At 36.2% G+C, this 27,099-nt stretch overlaps 2 protein-coding genes across 2 annotated transcripts; both read right to left on the bottom strand.

The window, feature by feature from the left end:
* Positions 1 to 2,028: 2,028 nt before the first annotated feature.
* On the bottom strand, positions 2,029 to 3,329 carry LOC145776220 (uncharacterized protein F54H12.2-like). The gene is made up of 2 exons (XM_082587622.1): positions 2,820 to 3,329; positions 2,029 to 2,565 (listed from the first exon to the last, which is right to left on the bottom strand). The coding sequence occupies exons 1-2, from the start codon at positions 3,327 to 3,329 to the stop codon at positions 2,029 to 2,031; spliced, it is 1,047 nt and encodes a 348-aa protein (XP_082443748.1).
* Positions 3,330 to 9,082: 5,753 nt separating this feature from the next.
* Positions 9,083 to 14,754, bottom strand: LOC145776219 (uncharacterized). The gene is given in 7 exon segments (XM_082587621.1): positions 9,083 to 11,828; positions 11,831 to 13,620; positions 13,793 to 13,825; positions 13,987 to 14,031; positions 14,193 to 14,252; positions 14,481 to 14,561; positions 14,633 to 14,754. Coding segments are annotated over 7 exon segments (4,068 nt in total). The 5' UTR covers positions 14,641 to 14,754; the 3' UTR covers positions 9,083 to 9,777.
* Between the last annotated feature and the right edge of the window lie 12,345 nt (positions 14,755 to 27,099).

The following is a 27,099-nucleotide window of genomic DNA, read 5'->3' as shown; positions in this document are numbered from 1 at the left end:
GCGAAGAAGCCACTTTCTCTCGGTCGACGGGCATTGGAGCCCAACTATCTTCTCAATTCAAGATCTATGCTTTCCCAAGAGAGCACCCCTGGTGACTGAAATCAAGGCACACATTTGTGCCAGCCGCTCAACTACTGATCAACGAAGCTGATAAACAGAACATCTTTGCGGGTAATTGGCAGACAATAAATGGAAGTCTAATTGGTAGTCAAACCCCAGGAGACTCAGTTGGTTCATCCCCGATGCCGACACCCGTTCCACAGGCCTGACACTACAAATACAGGCGTAAGTGCGCCTCAACCGTTTCCGTAAGGGCGTTGGGCTTTTCCGCTTAACCATGCACCAATGGGGAATGGCTTCTTTTTCTACTTGTGAACGTGGTGCTGATGAACAGACCGCAGACCACATCATCAACGACTGCTCCATCTTTAAGCCACCTAATGGAGTGGATTAGTGGAAGGTCTGCGTGTCTTGGATGATGAACCAAAAACCTGGCTGCTCTCTAGTAGCCTTCCAGCTTAGTCCGGGAACATTGCGAATCTGGAGTGGTAAAAAGATAGACCCTCGGGCAGAGGCTTACACGATGACGATGAAGATCTTTAAAAAGGTTTTTTTATTTTATTAAATTTTAGTCAATTAGAGTTTTATAATATTTTTAAGCTTTATTTAAATTGATTTTAATTTTAATTTGATTTTGGTTTTAACTAGATTTTAATTGATGGAATTTAAAAAAATAATTTTTAGTCTAATTTCAGATACAATAGGCCTACAACAGACAGAGGTAAGCAGATAGATTCCTCCTGTTTGGCAGTTGGCGTGCTAAACCACTATCCACTAATATTCTCTACATTATTTGTGAAACAAGATTCCGAAAAAACGGTTTTGTTTTGAACTGATTTCTAGTTTAACTTCAGTTTGATGGCAGCGTACACTCCATTTTTACTAGAAATGTTTAATTTGTTGTAGCCTACTGTAGACAAGCAACAGAATGAATAAATGAAGATTGCATAATTTGTAGAAAATTTTATTTTAATTCTTTAACTTTCAGTTTTCAAACTTTTTTAGCAAACCTTGTGTACACCTTAGTAGTTAATCATGCGTCCTAGAAGCCCCGAAAGTAGCAACGGATGTGGTAACAACAAAGGTAGCACCACAGGTAGGGTAACAATAAAGGTAACAACATCTGATTTCGGTGCGTGACGTCACTCTATGAAAGTTTATTTTATTAAATACGATAAACGATGATAGTTTTTGAAATATGTTTTCTGCAACAAGGACATGTACTAATTTTTTGTTCACAAGTTCGGCAACAACATAAATGCCCGCACGGTAAAAGTATAATATTGGTTCGTTTATCTAAGCAGACAACACAAAGATTATTGTCGATGACCTCTGTCTCCACCCTTCTTTGTGGTCGTTGAAGTCCTTCCATGAGTAATTCCCCTGCAGGTCTAGCTGGTTCACTTTGTAGGCGTGAAGTATCAGGTTCCCCGGAAAAGAACATATATCGTTGTTCTGTTCTCGAGCGATGGTTGTTGATCAAAACCCGGCCATCTCTTGTGAAACTACTATGTGGACCGTTTAAAAATTGACTGGTGATGATTTCTATGAAACGCGTTCCTTTCTTATTTTTCAAGTATTCACATCTGTTAAGAATGATCATGGTGAGTTGTTTTGTTCATTTTTTTTAAATTTAATTTGATTGGTACATTACTTACAGAGGGCTCCATTTTGCATGTTCGAACCAAGGGTCATCTCTTTGCTGCCATCCATGTAGTTTGACACCGCATGAAAAGCACTTTACCCAGTCCGAGTTGGTAAGGTAAAAGAATCCAGCCTCGGCAAACATAGCAGGTGGTGAGAAAGTATTTTGTAGGTGTGGCCAATCCACATTGAACGTTCTCAAGCGTAGTTCGTAGGAGTTCATACCGTCTTGCCTCACTTTCTGTACTGCTCTGTCTTTCCACACCAAACCTTGCTTTTATATTACATCATTTTTATTGCGCAATAATTACAACACAACATTTATTAAACGGTATAGTCAAAAATCACATTGCGGTTCTTGTCGATCTGAAGAATGTTATCAAACTCCCCATAAACGATCACATTGATTGTATTCTCCAACGCCTCCGCGAAACGCATCTCCATCCGTAAATTTCCCCGTTCTACCAAATCCAATGACCCATCATCTGTTAGGTCTGGGCTTAGATCAAAGGCAAACAGTGTGTATCCATTTGCGTATTCGTCGTAGTTCAGTCCATTTCCTTGATCCTTTAAAAACTTTCCTGTGGCACTAAATAGAGACATGTAGGATCGAACATACTCTTTAGAAGTAAAATTAGGCTGTAAAGGTTTTGAAGGAATTTGTTCTCCGTTTTTGTATAGAGCTAAGAAGTTGATACCAAAGTGTTGGAAGTTAAATGGGTTTTCATTTCGAGCTCCATTGAACGCTGCATTAGTCACACAACCAATCACCACTCTTTTAGGGAGCTGTCCATTGAAAAGATTTTCTTGATTAGTGGACATGTTTCCTTTTCCATTCCATGTTTCCTTTTCACAGCTACCCTGCGGAGAGGGTATTTGGCGTTTCCGACTTGCAATGCTTTTGTGTGGGCGATGGAAACGGACGGACTTATAGAGACTTGACGTATAAACATAGATACGCTCTTTAGAACAGTCTTAAATGTTGAATTGTTTGCACCCATCAAATTGAATGCATCTTTAGATCGAATGAGTTTTAACCTCATTTTAACGTCATTTAGTAAATAACGATTTTGTGAAAACAAATCCAAGTGTGGTCTTGAAGCCATGTGGAGTACTTGACTCAAACCCTTTTGTTGCTTTCTTTTTGTGAAACCGGTGTTGTTGGCTGCTAGGGAATTCATGTGTGAGGGTGTATCAGCATACCACATTGATGCGGTTAGCTGGCTACTCTTACTGTCTTGTCCAAAAGATAAGAGAGTTTCCAAATACGCTCTGTAAGGATAAGTCACGTTTGATGCAGAAATCAATTTGTCATTGAAAGTCAACTCAACTTGCGAAAAAAGTGAATGAATCCACAGGTTTGTAGGTGCAACTGCATCAGTACCGATTAGATTTTGTCCGTTTTCTTTAGTAATTTTAGCGCTAACCACAAAATAAGAATTTGAGAGATCCAAGTAATGTGATGAAGTCACATTAAATTCTATGGCCCCTCCTTCTGATATGTTGTTAATTGGTCGAAATTCAATCCATTTTCCTGATTCTACCGAGGTTTGTGTTAATGGAACGGAAAACAAATCTAGTTGTCCTTTCACACATTCACAAGATTGAGGGTGGAGAAAAGCCATTAAGAAAAAATATCTTTCGATTGCTTTCTCCGCTTCGTTTTGTTTGAAATGATCTGCTTTCTTGGACGCTTCCTCTTTTTATTCGGTTTTTGGTGTAGCACTGAACCCAAAAGGTTCTTTCCTGCTTCTTTTGATCGTCGAATAGCTGCTTGCTTGACGTTATGTCCACTCAGAACATCACCAACAAATTCAGAACCAGATCGTATGGCTTGCTTCCCGACCGCTTTCGCTCCACTTTTTATTAACGGTAAAACCATGCGTCCAATCCCCACAAGAATTCCCCCTAACCCATGCCCACCTTGTACGGGTGACCCATGAAAAACAGGCAAACCACTCCCGGCCTGATTGATATAATAGTGTTCATAAGCATTTGATGCTACCATTTTCTCCGACGACGTAGATGAAGGGTCAGTAGCACTTTTCCAGACTGAAATAGAACTGAAACCCCAGAATCAGTATTTATACTGATTTCAACACCTTCAAACGCATTGACTCGCAAGGGGTGATGTTGTATCCTTTGAAACGTATGAGTGACGTTTTCAAATTTCTTCCCTATGACAGGGACAGTGGCCAGCAAAGGAACGTGTGCATCTCCAACAACACGATTTTCTACAATGTCAGAATATACATAAAGAATTCGATAGTTGTGTTGTAAATCTAATGGGTATTTCATCTCCTCTTTGTCAACGAGATAGGTTTCGTCTGTTCCTAGTATAGGTTGAAGTGATCGAGAAACCTTTAACGCAAATAAAGGCTTTATTCGAAAAGTTAGTTTGTGAGTGTCTTCATTATAATTGATATTAAAAAAGTGATCTCCTTCGAGATTATGTTGTGTCAGTTCTCTATAAATTGGCCCGGCACGTTCTTGTAGATTTTCATTGAACTTTCGAAAGGCATTCACTAAATCGCGTGGTTTTTCATAATATCCTGAAGGAAGATTGAAACTTACATATTTAGTTCTAGTGATTATCACCTCAATGTGATATTCCTGTGGTTGGTCTGAACTCACTGCCATTTCTTTGTTTTTATCAGAAATGTTATACCAAGAGTGGGGGTAATGAATGTTTACTAATCCGACTTCCCATTCACCAGACAGCTCAATTCTGTGTGGTAACTTTACTTTGAAATGTGTGAGTGTATTGTCTGGGAATATATCCATTGACGAGTTGGATGGTAAAGTGAGATACATGTTAACGTTTGATTTTCGGGGCTGGTAGAATAAATCCAAGACAGGTACCTAAAAGAGAAATCCAAAGATCCTTTTGTTGTGTGTTGTTGCTCAAGTTATAAATTGAGGCACAAACGATGATGTAAATAAGCAAAACCTGAAAGACAAAAGCTAGTGAATGTTTCCAGACCACTTTTTGTTGTCCAGCCGTTCCGTTTGTTATGGAAGGAACTGGTGATGCTTCAATCTCAGTATCCATTTTTGAAATGATTGGTTTGTACTGGGAAGTGGTATTTATAGAGGTGTGGCGCCCGAGAGCTCTGACGTAACGCACGTCACATACTGACGTCATATGGAATTCTAGCACCTTCGTTTCGAATCAACAAATACCGCATACGTTCGGAATGCAATCCTGTAATCAATCTTTGTACCATGCCTGAATCATTGTTTCATCGATAAGTGGATCCACCGTTATATAATGTTAAATAATCGCATGTAGAATTGGCAATACCTGTAGATTGCGTCTTTCCAATTAAGCTAGAGTGCTTCTTAAGTAACGGCAACCATGATCTTTACTATTCAACTAGACCTTTACTATTCAACTAGACTGTACTTCACTATTCAACTTTACTAGACTTTACTCTACTATACTATTCGAGACGATTCAAGAAAGTTCGCTAGTATTTTCTGTTTGCAACCAAGCTGGCTATTTGATTTCTACAAGTTGAAGTTCTATTCTTTGAAAGTTCGGTGTTCTTAGTTCGCTATGTTTAAATCTCTGTTCTCCTGAAAATAGTGGATCGATTAATAAACGACGGAGCCTTGGAGAACTCAATCTTGTAGTCAAGTGTTAGCCGTCAAGCCAGTTAGTAAATAGACAGTGTGAAGACCATCGTGTCCTGGTCATTCCTTGCCAGCCCCAATCTTGTTCTGCCCAGGAATGTCGCCGTCAGCACGGACGGCAGCATATGAGCGCGCGTATTAACCGACGCGTCCGCTACAGAGGGATTAAGTTTCGAACTTTATCATCATTTTCTTTCAAATTTGATGAGTATGTTTCAAGAATATCTTGAAGAGAGAGACCTCTAGCGGAGAGAAGACAAAAAAGAACGACATGTTGACCACATGTCGTCGAATTGAAATCTTGCACTGTGCGATCATTGAACTCAATGTCTGAACAATGTAATTCTATGAACCTGTAGATATCATGAAACAAGGGTCTTATTCCCATTGGATCAAAATAAACACCCTTTCTTTCTGAGTTGATATAAACCCCTACCCAGTGGGAACCTGGTAAGCTTCGAGGGTCTAAATTGACCACTAACAAAGCAGGAGGTTCAATGTCTAAATTTAAAAGCTCATCTCTAGCAAGTACTCCTTTGAAGTAAGCATTTGCAAACGTATCATTTTCTAAAATTGTTTTAATCTCAATCGAGTTCATACTAACAATACAAGCAGTAACATACGAAATAACGCAATAAAACATTGTTTGAGAATATAAACATTATTGCTTGAGACGTTGTAATTCTTTGTTTCCAATCCAACTATTGAAAGAATGTGGATACCCTAACCACTTGACAAGAACTTTATTTTTGCGTTTTGCTAGAACAGCTTCCACCAAGTATTCATCCTTTTTCTTGATAACCTTTTGAAGTTCTTCGTTATAAAAAGATCCTTCCAATTCCTCGTTATTATAATCTTTAATTTTGTAAACAGGTGGGTCATATCTCAATACTTTAGAAACAGTAAATAATTCTTCTGTCCAGTTTGGGAGGTAACCTTTCTCAAACGTTCTTCTTTCCTTGGTAATGCTTACTACATCACCGAGATGAAGTTTTGGTTGTTTTGAAACACGAGGTTCTCCGTATAAAGTTTGCCAGACCTCTTCCTGATTTTGCAATGTTACATCAACCGGTGCTTTCTTGATTGAGCAATGATAACTGTGGTTATACACACGAACCAAGTCCGGTAAAATATTGACATATTTCAGGGTATTTTTTGCTGTAAAGTATCGAAACATCTTGGTTTTTAAAGTACGATTGAATCTTTCTGCAATACTTGCCTTTGTTTCGGCGTTGTGTGTGGTAAAGAAAGAGATATTGTTTCGTTTCAAGAACATCTGGAAAGAGTGATTCGTGAATTCACTCCCTTTATCCGTTTGAAGGCGTAGTGGTTTTCTTTTTGTAATAATTGTTTGAAATGCTTGAATAAGACTTTTTCCTGTTTTATCTTTAAGTGGAACAACCCAAGCATACTTAGACAAGACATCGATGCAAGTCAGCAAAAATCTGTAACCATCATTGTGTCGTTTCAATCCAATCAAATCGGCTTGCCACTGATCATCTATGGAACCAACAATCACACGTCTTCGGGGGAATTTTCTTCTTAGTGGTTTGTGAAGCGTGTAAGCACGTTGACTTTGCAACCACTCTTTCACTGTTTTTGAAGATTTTTTTGAAGCTCTTTGTAAAGCATTAACTCCACCTACACTTCCAACCTTTTTTGGGTTGTAATAAATTTGATGAAGAGTCATGATCAGTAAGGGAGCCAATACCTTTTATTTCTAGGTTCGCTTTTTGACTTCAGAGATGGGGGACGCTTATTTTTCGGTGTAGAAATTAAAGGAGATGTGTCAAAATTAGTTTCAAGGAATTTCAATCGATCTTTGTTTGCAATTAAATGTCTAGGCACGTTAGACACTCTTAATGCATTCATAAATGTTTTCCATCCTGTCGGTTGAAAGTTTTTTCTTGCGTTTAACGAATCATTGACCAAATCTTGAATATTTGAGTTGTGGATCACCTTTTCATTGACAATCAGTTCACCCTTATCATTTCACTTTAAATTTGGGTCGTCTTTTATAAAGTTCATCAATAGCTGTCCTTTTTTTGCAAACCTATTTGGGATACTTTGTAATATTATCTGTTCACTTTGTTGTTTGTTTTGTAAAAGTTCTTGTTCATGAGTTCTTTCCTCCAGCTGTGGTTCAATACTTATATGGAGCGGTTCAGTTTTTTTAGTTTGAAATTGTAGATAGCGTTGTAGGATTTGTTGGTAGAGTTTTACCTTCTCATCATCTGCCAAACCACTAGCAAGAATTTCATTCATTTCTTTGTCCAAGTTGGAGAGGGTTTGTTTAGTTGTAATTTTGTCTTGTTCGTTGAGATGTCTCGGATCAACTAACGCCATTTTTCTTGTATGCATCATTTTCTTGTGAACAATGAACTAATTGCAGGGATCACGGCCCCTAGAAGTGGCCCGATGAGGGCCGATAGAAATCCGCCTTTTTGAATAAGCCTTCGCTTTTTGGTAACGATACACTTTTCTTTGTGATAGTTCTCAAGGTCTGCTTATGACGAGATAAAATCTTCTTTTGATTTGGTTTTAAATGGACGTGCCCTTTTAATATATTTAGCGCACACTCACACAAACAATGGATTAAATCCTGACTCGCTGCCTTTATTATGGCTTTTCGTAAAGGTGGCTTACAGGTAGCGAGCGTTTGAAGAGCAGAAGCGTTTCTTCTCAGTCGCACTGACATTTTTGCAAATGATGACACTTCTAACAAATGCGTGTTTTTATACTTTTGAAACGTAAACAACTTGTCTTTCACCAGGAAATATGTTTGTTCTTAACCTCAGATGATCAGGAGTTTCTTGCTTCAAATCCACGAGAAGATACCCGTATGGGTGTAAAGTTGCGTCACGGAATGCTTCTTGCATAATATCTATATTAGTTGGAAACATTTGTTTTGCTAGGTGGCGCACTTGCGTCACATCTCGCGGGTTTTTAAACAAGACTAGATAGTGAGCGTTTAAGCTAACCGTGCGATGACCAACGCTTTTATGGAATATATTTTGCACTATGTGAATCACACTCAAGTTTTTATGGTGTGACTTTTTTGTAAATAAATCAGCCAAGTTCTTTTCAAAACTACCCATGCAATCATCGATAATCAATAACTTCGTTTGAGAATTATCCAAACTTTCTATTGATGGTAAACCTTCTATAAATTCAATTCCCTTCAGTTGTTCATATGCATTTTGCCACTCTGAGTAACACCAGATTATTTTCGCAATTGGAGGTTGTATAAGCGTGGAAGCGTGCTGAACTACCTTCGAAACAAAACAAGTCTTTCCAGATTGAGTTGGACCAGCCACCAAACAAGTGAAAGGATGTTTTAATGATGGATCCATAATTTCAAATGAAATAAATTAAAACAGAACAGTTTATTTATTGTTCAGGAAACGCCAAACATCCACTGAGACTTTAGCTTCCCTCAGAGCAGCAACGAGATCGGGGATAGAGCGTCCTCGTAGATGAACCCATGCCCGGAATAGAGCGTATTTTTTTTCAAATGCTGCAAAGGAACAAAATGTTAGAAATTTTCACAACTCCACACTTGATGATTAGTTGGACCAAACGTACTATATCGATAATCCTCCTTGATGTTTTCGAGAATCGGTAATGTAATTCCAATTTGCGCACCAAGGACAAACCACCCCTGTGAGTAATGTAATTGGGACGCCAGCCGCAATCAATCACCATCACTCAATTCATTAGACATAGTGTTTGAAATCCTAACTCTGAAATGCAATAATAACATTATGATACACTCAGGAAACGCATTGACCACTCCAATTCTAAGCATGTTGTACAAAGATAATACCAACCAACAATTCTTTTGCAATCTATGATATTTGTTTTATAATATTTTCTACACAGACAACAACATAGTGTGTTACATATGTTGCAAGAAAATTCACCACAATCACAATGCAATTGATTGGGGTGTACCCGATGATAGGTGCATTTATAAATGATGACTCGTTCACGAAAAACATCTGTAATGATACAATTGCAACCCAAATCAAGAAACAAACTGTCTAAATCAAATGAATTTTTATAAGGGCAGTTCGACTCTTTGTTGATCAGCTGAAGAGCTCCATCCAACCACTTTCGGTATCTCCCCAACCACAAGTCCGAACCAGTAGGAAAAGGGTACTCCATCTTGGCTCTGTCGACATCCACCGGGTAATCATGCTCCAGAAAGATAGCTTCATATATATCATCATCTTGTTCCAATGGAGAAGATCTTGTAATGTAATTCATTATGAACTGTAACTTTTAAAAATCAACTTAAACCTGCAAAAAAAAAAAAAAAAAAAATCTTGAATAAGTATTGCAGAAAACAACGATACTATTTACTGGGTGTAGAGAAAAACACATGAAATATCTTTGCGAAAGCAAACACGAATTCAAAAGTAAACAAAAAATCCATTACAGAGACAATGGTAATGTTGTGACTCCATCGGAACATACAACACGCTTTGGATAAAAATAGGCCAACCCTTTTTTAGTTTGACGATAGGTAAACAGTTTATTATATCTCACTCGAAAGGAGATGTTGGTCCCTCCAGAACTTTGTTGATTTTTGATGACATTGAGATAAGAATTTTTGTTGAATTTATTGGTGGTTGTACTTAGCCCTTTAGAAACTTGCTTATCAACAGTACCAAAGCAATAATACGTTTTCGAACACAAACCCACAAAACCTGTGCCAGCCCATTCCTCCTTAAACAAACCAGGAGTGCGCTTATCAAATTTTTGTTGGGCAATGCAACACTCTTGGGGAACGAACTCACCACCACTGCATTTAATAGAAATGAAATCAGCACGGTGGGAAGGGCAAGCAATAAAAGGAAACCATAAGTGGTAGTTGGAAAAGAATTCGACACGCTTTTCGGGTTTGATCACATCTTCTAAAGATGTTGCAGATATGGCAAAGTACAAAGAATCTGTGTCCATCTCGAGGCATTGAAAGTCTTTGCGATCAACAAATTTATCCAAACAATCGTAGTAAAACTCTAACATTCTTAGTTTGGCATACCCGTAAACAAAGAAACCAATCTGGAGGGGGAGATCTAATTTAATAGTTTTCTTGAAATTTTCTACTTCAAAAAGATTATCAGAGATGGGGTTTAAGTGATGGAAAAAAGGTTCATTGATAGCTTGCGTGACAGACTCACTGTCACAATACTTGATGTTTTTATGTTTTTGTTTGTTAGTTACCGTTTTCTCATAAGCAGAGTTTCCCCACAGTTTGAAAGTATCTGCCAAAATTTTCTTGGAAGGGTCGATATCACTGGAACGGCGGGCGCTCGAGACCTGATCTGCAAATTTCTGAAAGCATTTCTTTGGTTGGTATTGAATAACTTCATAAATTTTTGTAACTATAAGGCCATGTTCCAAATACCATTTTAGCAAAGGGGTAATCAATAAGACTTTTGCACCAAAGAAGCTTGAAATCAACATTCGTCTGGGTTGAGGCAGTAGCTTGTTTTGTTCAGCAAATTCCTGCATGCACTCTCCAACATCATTACGGGACACTTCAACATTTTTAAAAACGGGGCAAAATTCAGAAAAATAACTTTTCAACTCTTCAGGTGTTTCTATGTCACACAAGACGAGCCCAAACAACTTATCATTTAAAATTGCAGAAAGCAAAGAATCCTGGGTCATGTTGTACAAGGGTTTTATCACATTCAAAGTTTTCAAGAATTCCTTTACACAATTACTCTTTTTTTTGTCTAACCATGCACATTCATAAATATGAACCACTACATAACCTAAATCGTGCAAATACTTGGTGTGCTTGTCCGTGTTTTCCCTCAATTGTTCCATGGAGATACCATTTGATGCATTTGTTTCTTTCATCAGCCCCGTTGAAGAATCGATGTTCAATTGACAGCGGTGACCATGCCAGTAGCATCCATGAAACTGATAGATTGTTTGAGTTTCTTTACAAAAACCATCTACATAGACTTTACCAACCTTCACTTCACCTCGATTGAATGCATGTTGAATATGACAACCCTCCTGAAAAGAAAGAAACTCGAGCCATTCCATTGCAAGAAACCCGTACTTGTGAGACGTGGTAGGTTTAAACCCTTCTGACTCTTTGTAGCGAATGAACCTTCCTGTAGGGGCTGTTTGAGAAAGAGCAGATAAATATAAAGCATTAGCATCAAATCCAAGGATGGATTGGCACACTTTGGCAGTTGTGCCATATTCTAGTTCACGCAATTTTGTCACACCTTTTTCTTGATATCTGTGAAAAATAATCGAAGGCCCACCTACAATCTGAGATTTTAGTAAGTGGTGAAGATCTTTATTTCTCTCATCAATTAAAGTAAAGTTTACATCAGTATCAAGAGTAGAAAACAAATATTTTAAAGTCAAACCAGGTACAGAGATACCATCTTTGAACATGTCAAGACATTTAGATTTATAAAATTGAAAACACTTTTCAACAGCAGTTAAAAAGGCCCAACATCAAGATTGTTGTAATAAACTAAAAAGTCTTTCATTGTTTGAAAACCCTTATCCTCCCAGGTCTTTTGACATAAAGCATACTCCTCGGCAGTAATGTTACACCCTTTTAGCTGACTGTAAAAAGCCTCGTGGTTTGGTAGAAAGGTTTGGTTTAGTTGAGACAAGTCAGTTAACCATTCATATGGAAAGAAGAATTTGGTTTGTTCCACATCATAAGCTTTAATAAATTTGTCATAAGAAAAACCAGGAGCAATGTAATTCATAATATCGAGAAATTTGAGATTTTCAGTTTTAACACACATGAAATTGTTATTCCTTTTCACTACAAACTCGATATCATTTTTGATTTGTTCAAAAAATTCTCTTTTTACCAAATTTAAGTCATATCGACCACTATTGAATCCCAGAACAGGTAATTCTTTTAAGTAAGCATCAAAGCGATTGATCAACTCCTTAATGGGTTTGTTTTTAGGGTTCTTTTCATCAGAGGAGCAACGACTTTCCAATTCTTCAAATACATAGTTAAATTTATCAACAAGTATGTTATAAGCAACTGTTGAAATTCGATTTAAATAATCTAACTTTTTAGCAACAAGATTTTTTACATTTCCCTCGTCAACAAAACATACAGGATTTTCAAAACCTGGTACATTTGAACACACACTGACACTAACAGGCACATGTTCGGCTTCCCACTGAATTGTATCAGATCTGCTGGGAAGTTGATCACTAGAAAACAAACATTCGTAATCATAACACGCCCTATAGGGAAAATAACGTTGAGTTTCAGGAACACAGATATTGATTTGCTCTAATTTATCAAAAACATTTTGAGGTGTGTTGTAAACACCACCTACAAATTTGTGTTTAACATTAGTATCGCACATTTTCAAATGTCTGTTGTAAGACCAACCTTGGGTCCAAATTTTTTGGCATTTTTCACATACAAAAGTGTTTGAATAAAGAGATAAGTTGAAAATGTAACTAAAATGGTTCTCAAATAAATTCAAATACATAGTCTGTGGAAATCGATTAACACTTCGTTGAACTAAAGAAGCAATAACTTGTTCTTTCATCTCTAATTTATATATATAGATATTAATTTTAAACAACTTTTCAATTTGATCTAAATCAAACAATGAAACACCTGAAAATTGTGTTGGGTCAACATGAAAATGTGTGCAATATGCATAAAATTTTTCTTTAGCAACTGTTTCCAAGTTATGACATGAACAACCAGCTTGCAAGGCAAGATAACGGAACAAACACAGATTATCTGTATACACAACACCAGTGTGTTGACTTTTCACAAGAGCATTTAAACCATTCTTATTCAAAATAAAATCAGGTAATTCTACACCACAACCAATACTATGTTTTGGTAATTTGTTGACAAAAAATGTGATATTGGTAACACAGTCTACAATCCAACTAGAATCTGGTCGTTGTGCTCTAGCGTTTTCTAAAATGTCTTGGTTAACCAAAGTTTCTAAAAAATTGTCAAAATCTTGAGCATTTGATATGAGGGGTGAGAATTGCAACACACGATCCGCTCCGTGGGAACTATGAAAGTACCGCAGCAGTCCATTAACTCGGTGGCGTAAGATAAAACCAAAACTATAGTTAATTTTGAATTGAGATTGTTGATTTTCAAATATATCACGTCGAAACTCATCTGTTCTTGATGTTAAATTGTTATTATCCAAAGCAAAATTGTATCTGTCCTGGACTCTCTGGTTGGTTCTGTGGTTTGCTCGGATACTTGAGATGTGTTGTTGTCTAAATGCTCTGAAATTAAACAAAAACGAACATGTGTACTCACACCTTACTTTATCAACTCAGTCAACTAAGTAAAGAAAAAAGTAAATATCTGACTGAACAAAGTTAACAACAACTATTATAACACAACTCTCAGCAAAAAAACAAAACAAACTATCATGCATAAGTTAAACACACTCACCTAACATCCTCATTGCTTTCCAATGGTTCTGCTCTAGAAAAAATAAAAGTAAAAATAAGGTTAGTGCTGCCCCCAAGTAAGGTGGTGAGTGGTGGTGCTATTTTAACAAATTAATTCAACTTATTTATTTTCTTTACCACAACTGCTACTGAAATTTATCTAAGTTGCAAGATGAATGAATTACACAAACTTACCCGGCACCTTCTTGATTTTGAAATGGTTGATCCCAATCAATCTCTCTGCAAAACAACAGAACAAAAATCACTGACTACAGTTTTATGAGGGGTGAGTGGGTCTCTGCTGAAAAATCACTGACTGAAGTTTTAAGAGGAGTGAGTGGGTCTCTGCTGAATTTCTCTGGTGATAATATAGTGTTTATCTTTTTAATCTTAAAACTTACTTCCACCACTGCGTGGTTGCAAGATCCTGCTCCATTTCATTCTCTACCCAGTCGATTTCTCTGAAAAAAAATCAAACAAAAAAGATTCTTTAAAAGTAAAAAAAAAATATTCTTTAATATTCTTTACAAGTAAAAAAAATATTCTTTACAAGTAAAAAAAAAATATTCTTTAATATTCTTTACAAGTAAAAAAAAAATTCTTTAGAAGTAAAATAACTCATTTCTTTTGTAATTGGGTAAAACTTATTCTTTTTTAGTTTGATAAAATATGTTTTGTTGTTCATTCACCTCCAAAATTCTGGGTTAAGTAAATCAGCATCAACTCCTCCATTTGAACACTCTGCTCTATCACCAACACTTTCAACTTTCCTAAAATGAATTTATGATTAAAAAATATCGACATACAGAACTGTCTTTTGTGTGATAAAAAACAAACTCACTTGTGCATCCTCTTTTCATGTCGGTTTCGTGATACTTTTTATGTAAATGTCTTATCACACAACTGACAAGGCCACCGAATGTTGTTGTGTTTCATCATGTGACGTGTCTTTCCTCCTCTTGATTGAAACAGAGCACCACAAATTTCACAACTATACATACTGACAAATTCCTAAAACAACCTGGAATAAATTACTCATTAGATGTTGAAGTAATAAATAGTTTATTCCAGACTTTGGAGTGGAGGATCATAAAATTTTACTCCAAAGTAGATCTAATTATTCTATAAATTATGAGAAGCTAATGCTTCTCTCACCCACTGGGCGTACCCAGTGGGGATTTCATTAATGATTTGGATGAGTGGTATCGCAGACCACCCATCCTTGATCAAATACTCCATTTCTGGAGTGTGACCGCCTAGATAGGCAGCCAGCACGGGTGATAGACCGCCATTAAAGTAGTGGCGGTTCTTGTAGTCCTGGGTGGTTCTCCACGGTCTTTCACCTGTAAAAGAAACATTAAGTTTATCCATGAAATCATAAATGATCCACCGAATTATTTTGACTCCAAATTGAATGAACAGGTTGAAATCTTAACTAACCCTTGAATACCGCTATCCAGAGCGGTGAAATTTTGATTTCGGCCAACTCCGGGGTGGAGCAGCCCCAGTCGATTTCTAAACTGATCCTGAAATTAAAAAAAGGTATAAATAACTGAGGGATAAAGTAAAATCATATACAATTAATTAAAAAAAAATCTTGTTAATTACAAAACGAGGTGAGAAATACTTACATTTTTTCTTACAATTTAAAATTTGATAAAATTCAACAATCTGAAACAACAAATATACTTGCACATAAAACACACAAAATTCAACATACTGGGTAGGTTGCCATACAAAACAAAGTTAACTTACTGAATATACAATACAAATAACAAAACAGTTATGGTTGATAAGAAAACTTTTTTTCTAGATATGTGAAAATCGCTTCAAACTGAACAGAATCACAATCTTGAGTGAACACACATTTTTCATTTAGTTTTTTGATACACTGTGGCGGTTGAGAAAAGTTTTCAAAATATTTCTGAGGGTTTACAAAACGGTCTGCATTAAATGATATTTTATAACCCTCACATCTCAGCTGTTTGATAACTTGTTCACAATGAAATTTCTGAGCAGAGAACGAATTTAGTTCATCAGAACGATCCCAGAATAAAACTAGCAAAGAATTAAACTTCTCCATTTTCAAAACAATTACAGGTTTTTTAAACAATAATTTTTGAACAACTGAGCACATTGATTGAAAGTCTAAATCTTTAACGAACAAAAAACCTCTCCACAAATTACAATTATTTGGAATTGGGTTTTTAGACCGCAACACATTCTTAATTTCAGAAACAGACTGCTGAACATTTTGTAACACATCTGATTCTAACTGAAAATTAAACTGGTCAAGAAAATCAACACACTCAGAATTACTCATGATGACTGAGTTAGTTAGAAGTTGTTTCAATTGATATACCTTTCTTCAGGAAACAGAGTAACACCCACTTCCACACAAACCACACGATCTGAATTTTCAACAGTTAATGAATTGAATTTAAGTTTAAATCATTAACAAATCACCTGTTGAAAGTTTTATTTAAAGAATATAAACTACCCATTTCATAACTTTCAAGGAAGTAAGACGTCTTCCACATAAACCACACGATCTGAATTTTCAAAAGTTGATTTTTTCCAATCCTCAGATTGTAGAAGTATATGTTGCAACAATTTGTTCTATAGCTGTTCATTTGGGTGTTCTCATTGTATAAAAGAAATGTTGATTGTTTAGCTGGTATTAGCATCATCTAAAACAAAAATGTAAAATTTATTCCTGCATGATAAGTCTAAAGTTACGTTGTTTTAACCAAGCTATTACTCCAGGTTAGTAACATGTATCAAACGTTACTATAAAGGTTTAACTGAAACCACTGTTTTAGCGAAACGTAGGCCTAGACCTAAAGAAATAAAAGTTTACCGAAACTAACATAAACCGAAACGAAGATTAACCGAAAAGATGAAAAAATGCAGTATTTATTATTGTTCAAGATGATTAAATGCAGTATTTATTCAGGTTTTTTTGGACAAGTCATAGATTATAATAATTTTAACCAACCCTTTGATCATTTGCCGTACAATGAACTAAAACCGATCCACAGATCAAAAAACTCATCAAAGTACAACGAAATCTTCAATCAACCTAAACATTCGAAACAACAGTGAAACCTCATATACCAATAAAATTACCAAAAGATCCCACCAATCAATGACAAGTTATGAAACTCGAAAAATCTACTGCCCATAAGAATGAAACACAGTATTCGGAAAGAACTGGAATCGAACCAGTAGACCTACTTACCAGAATCAATAGTGAAAACTCTATTCCTGCAAGCAAACAGCTTCACGAAAAACATGGCTGCAACCAAACCGATAAAAAATTAACAAAACATACAGACACATACAGAACATATACATACAGACAGTTTGCTAACTTACACGCGATCAGTTCCCACTACGTATTGTACGAGAAGAAAAACAAACATTCGTTGGCATATGGTATTTAAATCGTGATGCTCTATATGCCTAGAACCAAAAGATCTGCAGTTTAAATCAGCAACACTACATTAGCTAATATTTGTGCGGTTAATATTTTATGTTGGTTGAGCAAGAAATATAAATAACGTTAATAAACCTTTATGATCTTCAAGCATATGCTTTAGGTGTGCTTAGGACTTGTGTTGTAGACAATTATGAACGCCTACAAGATTAAAACGATTACGCGATTAAAACATTCAATGCGCAGTATCATGAAACAGAAGCGATGACACAAAGGTATCCTGTAACATTAAATAACCGCAAACATAGGTTGTTTCCTTGCTAAAGCGTTTAAAAAAAATGTAATTAAGCTTTGTAAAACGTTGCAATCAGATTCAACATCTAATTAAAATCAACTTTGGGGATATGTTTCAGCTTTAATTATTCCATATCCAACTCAATCTTAAACTTTGCTAACATATTTCAGTACAACTTATTACATTTAACCTCTGACACACTCTGGCAATGAACAACACAAGGAAAAACTGGAAAATGTGAACTGACTATGAATTCATTAGCCTGCATTCTGCTTACTATAGACTTTAGACCTTACAACAGCTTAGTTACAGACCTGCTGCAGGAAGCAAACCAAGCTACTCATATCCTGACACATATACTGCTTACGATAGGCAAGCCTCTGCTTAGTGAATCAACATCCTTTTGCATTAATTTAACGTTCGTATCCAACAACCAACATTCATTACACCAGCTGTGTAAAGCCAAACGACTTCATTACTTTTGACAAAATGAAATTTATATTTAAAGAACCTTGTTACCAAATATATATTCTACTCTCATGTAGTAACCTACTTGTGCAAAATATAATTGATGCTACAGTAACAACAATTGATCAAACACCAAACGAACCAATATTATACTTTTACCGTGCGGGCATTTATGTTGTTGCCGAACTTGTGAACAAAAAATTAGTACATGTCCTTGCTGCAGAAAACGTATTTCAAAAACTATCATTGTTTATCGCATTTAATAAAATAAACTTTCATAGAGTGACGTCACGCACCGAAATCAGATGTTGTTACCTTTGTTGTTACCCTACCTGTGGTGATACCACATCCGGTGATACACGAGGGGGATACCATACATCTCCAACTACTCACCTTTGGCTATTGCAAGCAATGGTTCTTTGTTTTGCGCCGACACATCTCCCAGTGACGCTGCACGTTCGACCTTGTCTTCTTCTGCCTTTTCCACAAGTGGCGCTGCACCGTCCAATGTTTTTCCATCACGTCCATTCTAGCACTGATATGATTTGAGCATTTCTTTGCCATTGGCTTGCTTTGTTCAACATCACGGAAGCGAATTAAATCGGACAACCAAGTCTAACTTAAATGGCAAAGCGCGATAAGCAGTTATTCTGCTTATGCAGTTTGTAAACTCGTAAGATGCAAAGAAAAGTGATGCCTACATACTAAGCCTATATTACAAAATGACAGTCATTTTTGACAACTCAACCAACAGTAAAATGGAAATAAATTTAGCTGTGTCAGTGTAGTCTAACCAACTGCAATGTGAATTTCAGAAAAGGATGATTTTGAACAATTAACTTGTAGCCTATTTTGTACATTTAACTATACCTGATGAACATAAACGGCACTTCTTCCGGCATTGTGTCAACACTACTGCTTCAGTGACAGAGGTAAGTTCACGTTGGGAAGCATAGAGAAAACAAACTGAACTTTTATCCTGGCAATCATAGAAATAAGAAAACAACTCAGAAAAGGTGACACAGAGTTCTAATTGCACAACCGGTGTGTGATTTGATTTTTTAAAATGTGAGAAATCTTTTTGTAATTTGAAACAGGATATTTTATTACAAAATTTCCCAACCCTCGATGTGTTCAGTTTCAACACGTCAATGAAACCTCCCACAAAGAAATATTGAAATATCAGAATAAACACTAATTACAGTACTAAAAGGGGTTGCATTTGTTCTAAATCAAGCTATGCATGCGATAACCATTGCGTTTTGCGTTGCACCGTAACTTAAACTTTACGTTGAGAACTCGCTTCATGCAGCACTAGAAGAAATGCCCAAGCAGTGCATAAAAGTGCTAGCCCATTCATAGTAGCCTGCGTCACAAGCTTACTGTTTCGTAGAAAGCATTCACCTGTTTCAAACGTTCTTTCTTCCTTTAAAAGAAGGCTACTGCTCAATATATCACATTCGCCTATGCAAAGCTAAGCTACGATTTACTTTAGTAATTTGGTAATCACTTACTGCAACTTCCTCTTTGGACTACACTAGAAAGTTTCCACAAGTCACTACTTTTCATTTAGTCATAAATGTAATGTAGGTATGTAAGCTTTCCTACAGGCTATTGTGCATAAAATTAACTTTGAGCAAGCGCAACTAAAGCACCAGATGTTTTATTTGATAGTTTTGAGAACTTGGCGTCATGACTGATGATTGCTGTCGATAGGCTCCTTTATGGCTGATGCTAAACTGCACTTTAGCGATGGGCATTTGCAGTTGCACAAAGAGAGATAGAAATGCCAGCAGTGTTATGTGTGGCGCATCTCTATCTTCAGAAACTAATCTTTCATCTGGTGACCTTACAATCTCGAAAGTCAACTAAGTCGAATATCTTTCAATTTATGAACTTTGATAAAAAATTCCTAAAATGCAATACGTTTCTATTCCCCATGTATTTTTGGTTATTCAGTAATTAAGAGTTCACGTATACTGCATTCAGGTTTGCGGATTAGCGCTGGACAATCAGTTGTAGCAATGTCGCATGCCCAAAGGGTAACTCAAGCCAGAACGTCGAAAACTTTAATTTCTATTTTTATACAGCAACTGCGTCATCACATAAGTTATTATTTTCTGATGGTTGGTATAGATCTAAATAGTTATGCAACGAACTCGTAAACCTCTGCATTAGATTATAGTTCTTTCCTAAACCAATCACTGTTAAATATAATTTGAACCTTATAGGCTACAATTCAAAATCGTAATTAGCCTACTCTAAAGAAATTTCCAGCCTTGATCAAGTTGTTTAATCTATAACATACGAAGCAAAACAACGGGATTAGCAGTTTTTTTTAAATTTAAACAAACGTTTGAGCACCAGGGCCTCTGAGAGAAATTTTCACTAAGGGTACGAAAAGTCATTCCGGGCCCCCCTTTCACTCCGGCCCCCCTTTGTCTTGGGCAAAAAGTGTGATGTTTGGTTAGGCGTATTGCACACCACACAACATTTTACTACAGAATTGGACATCTGTGCGCAATAATAGTATCAGGCTGCAATAAAACTATTGGTTTGTGTTGTGCATAGGTTATCATGTGATCTGACCCTCGCCAATTTCTGTATCCTGCATTGAATGCGTGTGTCAGTTATTGATGGTGCTGTATTTCTGTTGAGAGGTGTCGCTTATTGTACATCTTTAATGTAAAATTTTTAAATTCATTTTTTTATTTCTCTTAGATATAACCGGTGGCCATGATATAACTTATAATTATTTCTGAAAAAGACACTACCGGTATGTCATGTCGAAAACGTTGGATTTAGTAGTTTTTTCATGTTTTTTTTTGTGTGTGTTTAAAGTTAAATTCATTAACGTTACTGAGTGTTATAGCCTATGTATCTGGTACAAGCCAAGCTCTCTACCAAGGCTCAAACATAACATCTTGTTAAAACATAATCAAGTTAATCATCTGACCAATCCTAACTTTTCTTCATTAACTTTTGCATTCACCACATGCCCAGCACTAGCAGAGGTGAACGAGAGAATTCACTTTTTTTGACTCCGGCTCCGGTCCTGCTCCGAAAGTATTCTCCGGCTCCTGCTCTAACTCCGAAATTCATTTGAAGTAAAATAAGCGTGAAACTACCTCTGTCAAATAGTTTTTAAATAACACAAAAAAAAACACCCAGGCTTTTTGCCTGGTTTTTTTCTCAAACCTTCTTATGCTACACTATGCCCCTCCCCCCCCAGGACAGGAGAATAACTAACTTTTATGATTTAATGTAGGGTGCTTTTAACAGAACATTTTTGCACGTAAAGCATTAAATTACCACTTTGGGCCCCTAATTTGCTCGAAAGGCACTCGATTACCTTTCTGGGCCCTTTTTCTAGATTACGCCCCCCTTCACCCCCAGGATTAAAGAATAACAACTTTTATGCTTGAAATCAGTCGTTTAAGATGGTTTTAACCAAACATTTTTGCGCGTAAACAATAAAACCACAATTTTGGTCCCCCTAACAAACGCAGGCCTGGGCCCTCAAGGGTACGCCTACCCTCCGTACCCCCCTCTCATAGGCCCTGTTGAGCACAAGTTAAGGTTTTTACAAAAAAGCAAACAAAACTTAAAATCCTCCATCAGCAACTTCATTTTCAATATCTCTGTCACACTTTAGTAACATAGAAGACTGAAGCTATACCACTTTTAACATTCAGGTTTTTTACTAAGCAAATCGCTTGTTTCTCGTATCGGTTAGAATGGTCCTGTGGACCATGATATTATATTCTGATGAAGTGTAGGCCTAGCAGATGTTTGGCAGTCATACAATCCAAAAATGCTATTATTTACACTATGTTATTAGCATTCACATCATAATTTTTATTGCAATTTTGGCAAACTGAGCTGTAGACTACCATAGATAAATCTTAAGTCAATTCATTAGCCTAGTATATATACTTTTTTTACAAAAGAAAACATGTGACACTATTTTGCACTAAACCAGTTTAAAATAAATTATTATTATTTTAATTAGAGAGTATAGAAAATACGAAAATTAAGAAAGATGTTTAGAGTTTTCGACACAAGCCTCTTTTGATCATTTCAACGTCCAAGTAGTCTTAAGCAAATCAGGTGTAAATGAAACACACTAGAAATATGCAAAGCAGTGATCACTTTTATCTTTTTTTTATCTTTCAGCTGGTAACCAAAGCCCCATTGATGACCTGGTAAAACTCTCTGCGATTTTATGAAGTACAAAGCCTATTTTTATTGTTTTGCAATGTTTTTTTTTAGTTTTCTTGACAAAAAAGTATGCACTTTTTGTCAGCCATTCTTTGATAACAAAATACATTAACTGTATATGTTTGACAACAGCATAATTATTTTAGTTACTTGTAGGTTATCATGTCAAAGGTGACTGTATCATCCAGCTTCTGTAGCCTACATCAAAACAAAACAACTTTAATATTCATCAAGCACATGATGGATAGACATCACGTGATTTCACGTCATGTTGGGTCACGTTTTTTATCCACTCTTCGTACGCTGAAACACGAGTGTAGATGCCTGGATAGTTTGGAGAGGCACAGACCGGACCACCAGATGCAGTAATCCCAACTACAAACCAAGCACACGAAGAACATCTCTGACACATCAATGGTCCACCACTGTCACCCTAGAACATAGTTTTAATGATGATGCAATAATTTTAAGTTTGCAATTAAGATTTACTCTACTAATGAGAACAAATCAAAACACCAATTTTTCAGGTGAGCAACTGCTGATAGTTAAAGATGACAACAAATACCTAACTGAGGCTGATTGTATTTTATTTCACACCAGTCGAATGTAAAATAACGTTACTAAAAAATCTCCACAATTGGAGATTTGCAGCCAACTGTCACAGTTCTTCCTAGTTGTGCTCCGAAGGCATCGAAACCTGACTAGAAAGATCATAACTAGAAAGCAGAATGGAGACTAAACTCAACCAAACTTTGGATTTTAATCTCAGACGCTTCTTCTCGGCACTTACTGGGCAAGTATCATAGCCTCCAGAAATGTGGCCAGCACATATCATTCGTTCAGGCAAGAAAGGTTCTCTGTATGTCTGTTGACAGAAGCGAGGTTGAAGAATTCTTATGACGACATCTTTCAACTGGTTTGAAGGAAGATATCTAGCTTCGCCAATTGATGCTGCAAATATTTTGAAGTTGTTTTTATTGAGATAAACACATTGTTTAAGTGTTATCTTAACAGAATTGACCTTCAACTTTTAAAATCAAATTGTAAAAAGTAATCAAAACTTGTACCGATAGTTTTGAAATATGATCATTCAACTGTTAGGGTCAATTAAACTAAAAGTTAACGCTGCTATGAAAGAAATATTGAAAAGTATACGGAAACAAAAGTTTTCTAGTTTTTGTATTGATATTCTAATAAGATGATATTACTTGTTGGAAGACATTGTTTCTATTTTTGAAACGGAACAGAAAAGACATTTACAAAAAGTAAAATACTTCTCCTTACATGCTCCCCACCCAGCAGCAACGCAATCATAGTCATATGGTACAGTCTCTCCTTGAGGAATGCAGATTGGATACACATAATCTCCAAGCGATACTGGATTGTCAAGCTGAAAATGCAACTTCCGTATCTTCAGTCTTGGTCCTACTGTATAGATTTTCTCACTCGCTCATCTCAGTTTGATGCTGTGCTTACAGTTTGATTCATCTTTTATTAAAAGTGGAACTAGGTATCTTTCTAACTATTACAACATTGCATATACTGACAAAAATACACAGCATAAAATTGGTGATTTTTGCTAATTTTTCATTATCAGTATTGCCACACTTGGTTCAAAGTCATTGATTGTTTTTATCACCATTGCAAAAATAGTTTAAATTGATGCAAGTGAAAGAAAAGATAGCGGTGGGAGCACATCAAATTTGGGGTTTTGTGGCCAGGGACTCAGGATTACACTATGTAACACAAAATTTGTCCTTGGGTTAAAACTAATATTTTCTGATTTAATATGGCCTAAATCAACAAAAAATGAGCATTCATAAAGTTCAAACTTCGGTTTTGACTTAATGAGATTCATTTATTGGATTTTCTGGCTAATTGTGCCTTTTTAATGCAATGGCTCCCACTATATATTTTTAAATCAATATAAAGAAGTTAAATCTAATATCACTTGTTGTTGTCTGTGTTGTAAAATTCTAAAATAATGACGATGAATGTTGTTTCAGAGATACATAAACAAGACAAAAATATGTATAGAACGCGATTTTAATTTAAGCTACAAACACGATAGAAGACCTAAAGGCCTGAATACCCTGCTACAGGCCTTTGGTCAAAATTCTTACAGAGCAAACTTATACGTCGTCACTTAAAGCACTTACAACTTATAACATAATTGCAAAGAAATGTTTTTTTTTTAGATTGGCGATGATATATCAGTTTTCTTTCACGTAAACGGTTCATATGTAATCCTCCATCATACTTTAATTGTAGGCCAACTGGCCTTTATATAGCGCTCCTCAAAAACTTGATATCTTGATCAAATCTTTCACCTTGTTTCTCTGAGAAGTCGCCTTTTTTGTCTTTGAATTGATCTAGGTGAACATGTAGTGCGTGTAGTTTCAGTGACATCCTGCATCTCATATCCTAATACGCATCCCTGAGTTGATAAAAAAGCACCCTATAGTTCTCTGTCTTGTGATTGCTCAAAAATCTGTTAACTACAGACATGAAACAGGTCCAAGCTGTCTGTTAAACTTCAGACAGCATCTCGATCAGGAAAATAAATGGAGTTTATCAGTCGCTTCACTTCAGATCACATAAATACTCCAGCTTTGGCTTTTGCATCTTGCAGTTTTTAAAACAGCTCTTTAATTGCTTGAATGCTCCACCCTCTGTAGAGTTGTTTAAGACTTAGTTTTATGTGCAGAGAAGACATCAGTATTTTTGTTGCATCTACGAAACTTTGTTGTTTTACATTATAAGGTCCAATCTCATAGCTGGTTCTTGGAGGCCAATTCCTCTTCTTGTAGTGAAAAACTGTGTTTCAGCTATCTCAGAGACAAAGACAGCATTGAAACTTAATAGAACCACCCTGAAGCGCCATTATGAAAGCCACCATCTTGAAATCACCAACGACCTTCCAATTACAGAGGTCCTACTTCAATGCACTCATCCCGATTTTGATGTTTTAATATTCTTCCTTCATATAAACTGAGTAAGCTGGAAGAATGGAGGGACACTTGATTGATTGAATCTTTATCCTCGGACTGGGAAAGCTTCTTGCAAAGCTTATTCCTGGCAGTTTCGCATACTTGTAGTGGCTTTGAATCACCGACGCAGGCCCGGTCACCGAGATTGACAGAGTGAAGTTTCCGATTGTTGAAGTCTTTTTGCCGGAGAATTATTCCATCCATTAAGTGCCGCTGAATGGAGAGCAGTCCTTAACGTGCGTTGCTCAAGCGCACACCCCGAGAGTCGAACCAGTTGTCTGCGTTACTCAACAATACACCTGTGAGACTTCTAGATGAGCTGTCCATGAAGAGCTTCTACTCAAGGATTGCAGGAAATGCCTATTTAGCCTGAAAGAGTTTTTCTATATCATGGCAGTAGCATAAACTGTCTTTAAATGTGTAGAACACTGAAAAACTTCTTTGTGAAATAAGTTGAACACTGTTATCCAATAAGTCCCATTGCTCTATTGTAGAAATGAGTAGCTCAACATTGGACTTTGTCAATGACAATTTTCAGACACTATCGTTCTTATCTTTTTTATTTGCGGTAGTAAGGGCACTATTCAAAGAAGGGAAAAAAATAAAAGAACATGGAGGTCATGAACATTTTATCTAATTAATACCGTACGTAATTTTTCGTTCGTTTTGGTCCACTAGTGCTGAAATCAATTTATATTGTAGGCTAATTTTGTTTCGAATAATTTTTGTTTCGATCCAGTTGTGCTGAAGAGTTCTAATAAACAAAAACCGATTCCGCAACATGAATTAAATTATAATTTATTGAAATACTATTGTGAGTGTTAGCCTGGTCAAATGTTTTAAAGTTCAGACTTTTAGGAAAGAAAAGGTATTGATTTGTTTTCTTAGTGTTTACTTTCTGTATTAGGTTGATCGCCCATTTGAGGAAGTGTCATAGTACCAGATCGCCTTTTCCGGTTAGTTTTTCCCACTTTTGATTATGTATAATTATGCCTATTTTTATGAGAAATAAGAAAAAAATCAAAGTAGTCTGAGGAACACAAACCTGAAGTTATTGTGGTACAATAAAGATTTGTTGTATTTTTTTGGCAAAAGCAAACAGAAAATAGCAATTATTTCCCAAAGACAAAAAAATTTTCTTTTTTTGCTACACCGTGTTATCCAAATTTTATTAGACTTGATAAGGTTTGGGTCCCAAAAATATAATCTGACATCGATTTTTCCAACAAAAAAAAAGAACACACCAAGCTATTAGAAATGAACTAGAATGCAAAATTTTAACATAAATATAAACACAGCCTGGAATTCATTATCCATCATTACATAAAATTATATTTGATATTTGTGTATGTCAACATAAAGTAGCCTTTCCGTTTTGTTTTACCTTATTTTGCTATATATTTTGCAATATTTTGCTATATAAAAAAATACCTTCTTACTTTAATAAGTGCGATATCATGCGAAGGGTAAGTTCTGGGAGGTGTTAGAACACTGGACATGTTCACCACGCGCCGTTGGACATGTGCAGATGTGTCTTCGTAATAGCTTCCTCCAAACTGCAGATCTATTGACAGAGTGCTTTCTTTTCTGACAAATAAACAAAATGTTATTTTGAAAGCGGAGCTGTTCTATTGGAACTATATTGTTGCTATATGGAGCTATATTGTTGCTGTTCATTTGGGAACAAGAAAACCAACTAATTTTTATTGGTTTGGAATGAAAATATTAGCTCACTTTGCTGTATGGATGTTACTATGTGAAACAATCTATTAACTTCTTAATGCTCATCATTGGGGTTGAAGAGTACCTTCACACGGTCCTCCCTGTGAATCGCCGAGTTCAAATAATTACAAATGCAGAAGAGAAACGAAGCTTATAAACAAGTCTGAGAAAAA

This window comes from Aplidium turbinatum, chromosome 8, assembly GCF_918807975.1.
Source record: "Aplidium turbinatum chromosome 8, kaAplTurb1.1, whole genome shotgun sequence".
Taxonomy (NCBI): domain Eukaryota; kingdom Metazoa; phylum Chordata; class Ascidiacea; order Aplousobranchia; family Polyclinidae; genus Aplidium; species Aplidium turbinatum.
This window is presented reverse-complemented; position numbering and strand designations above follow the sequence as displayed.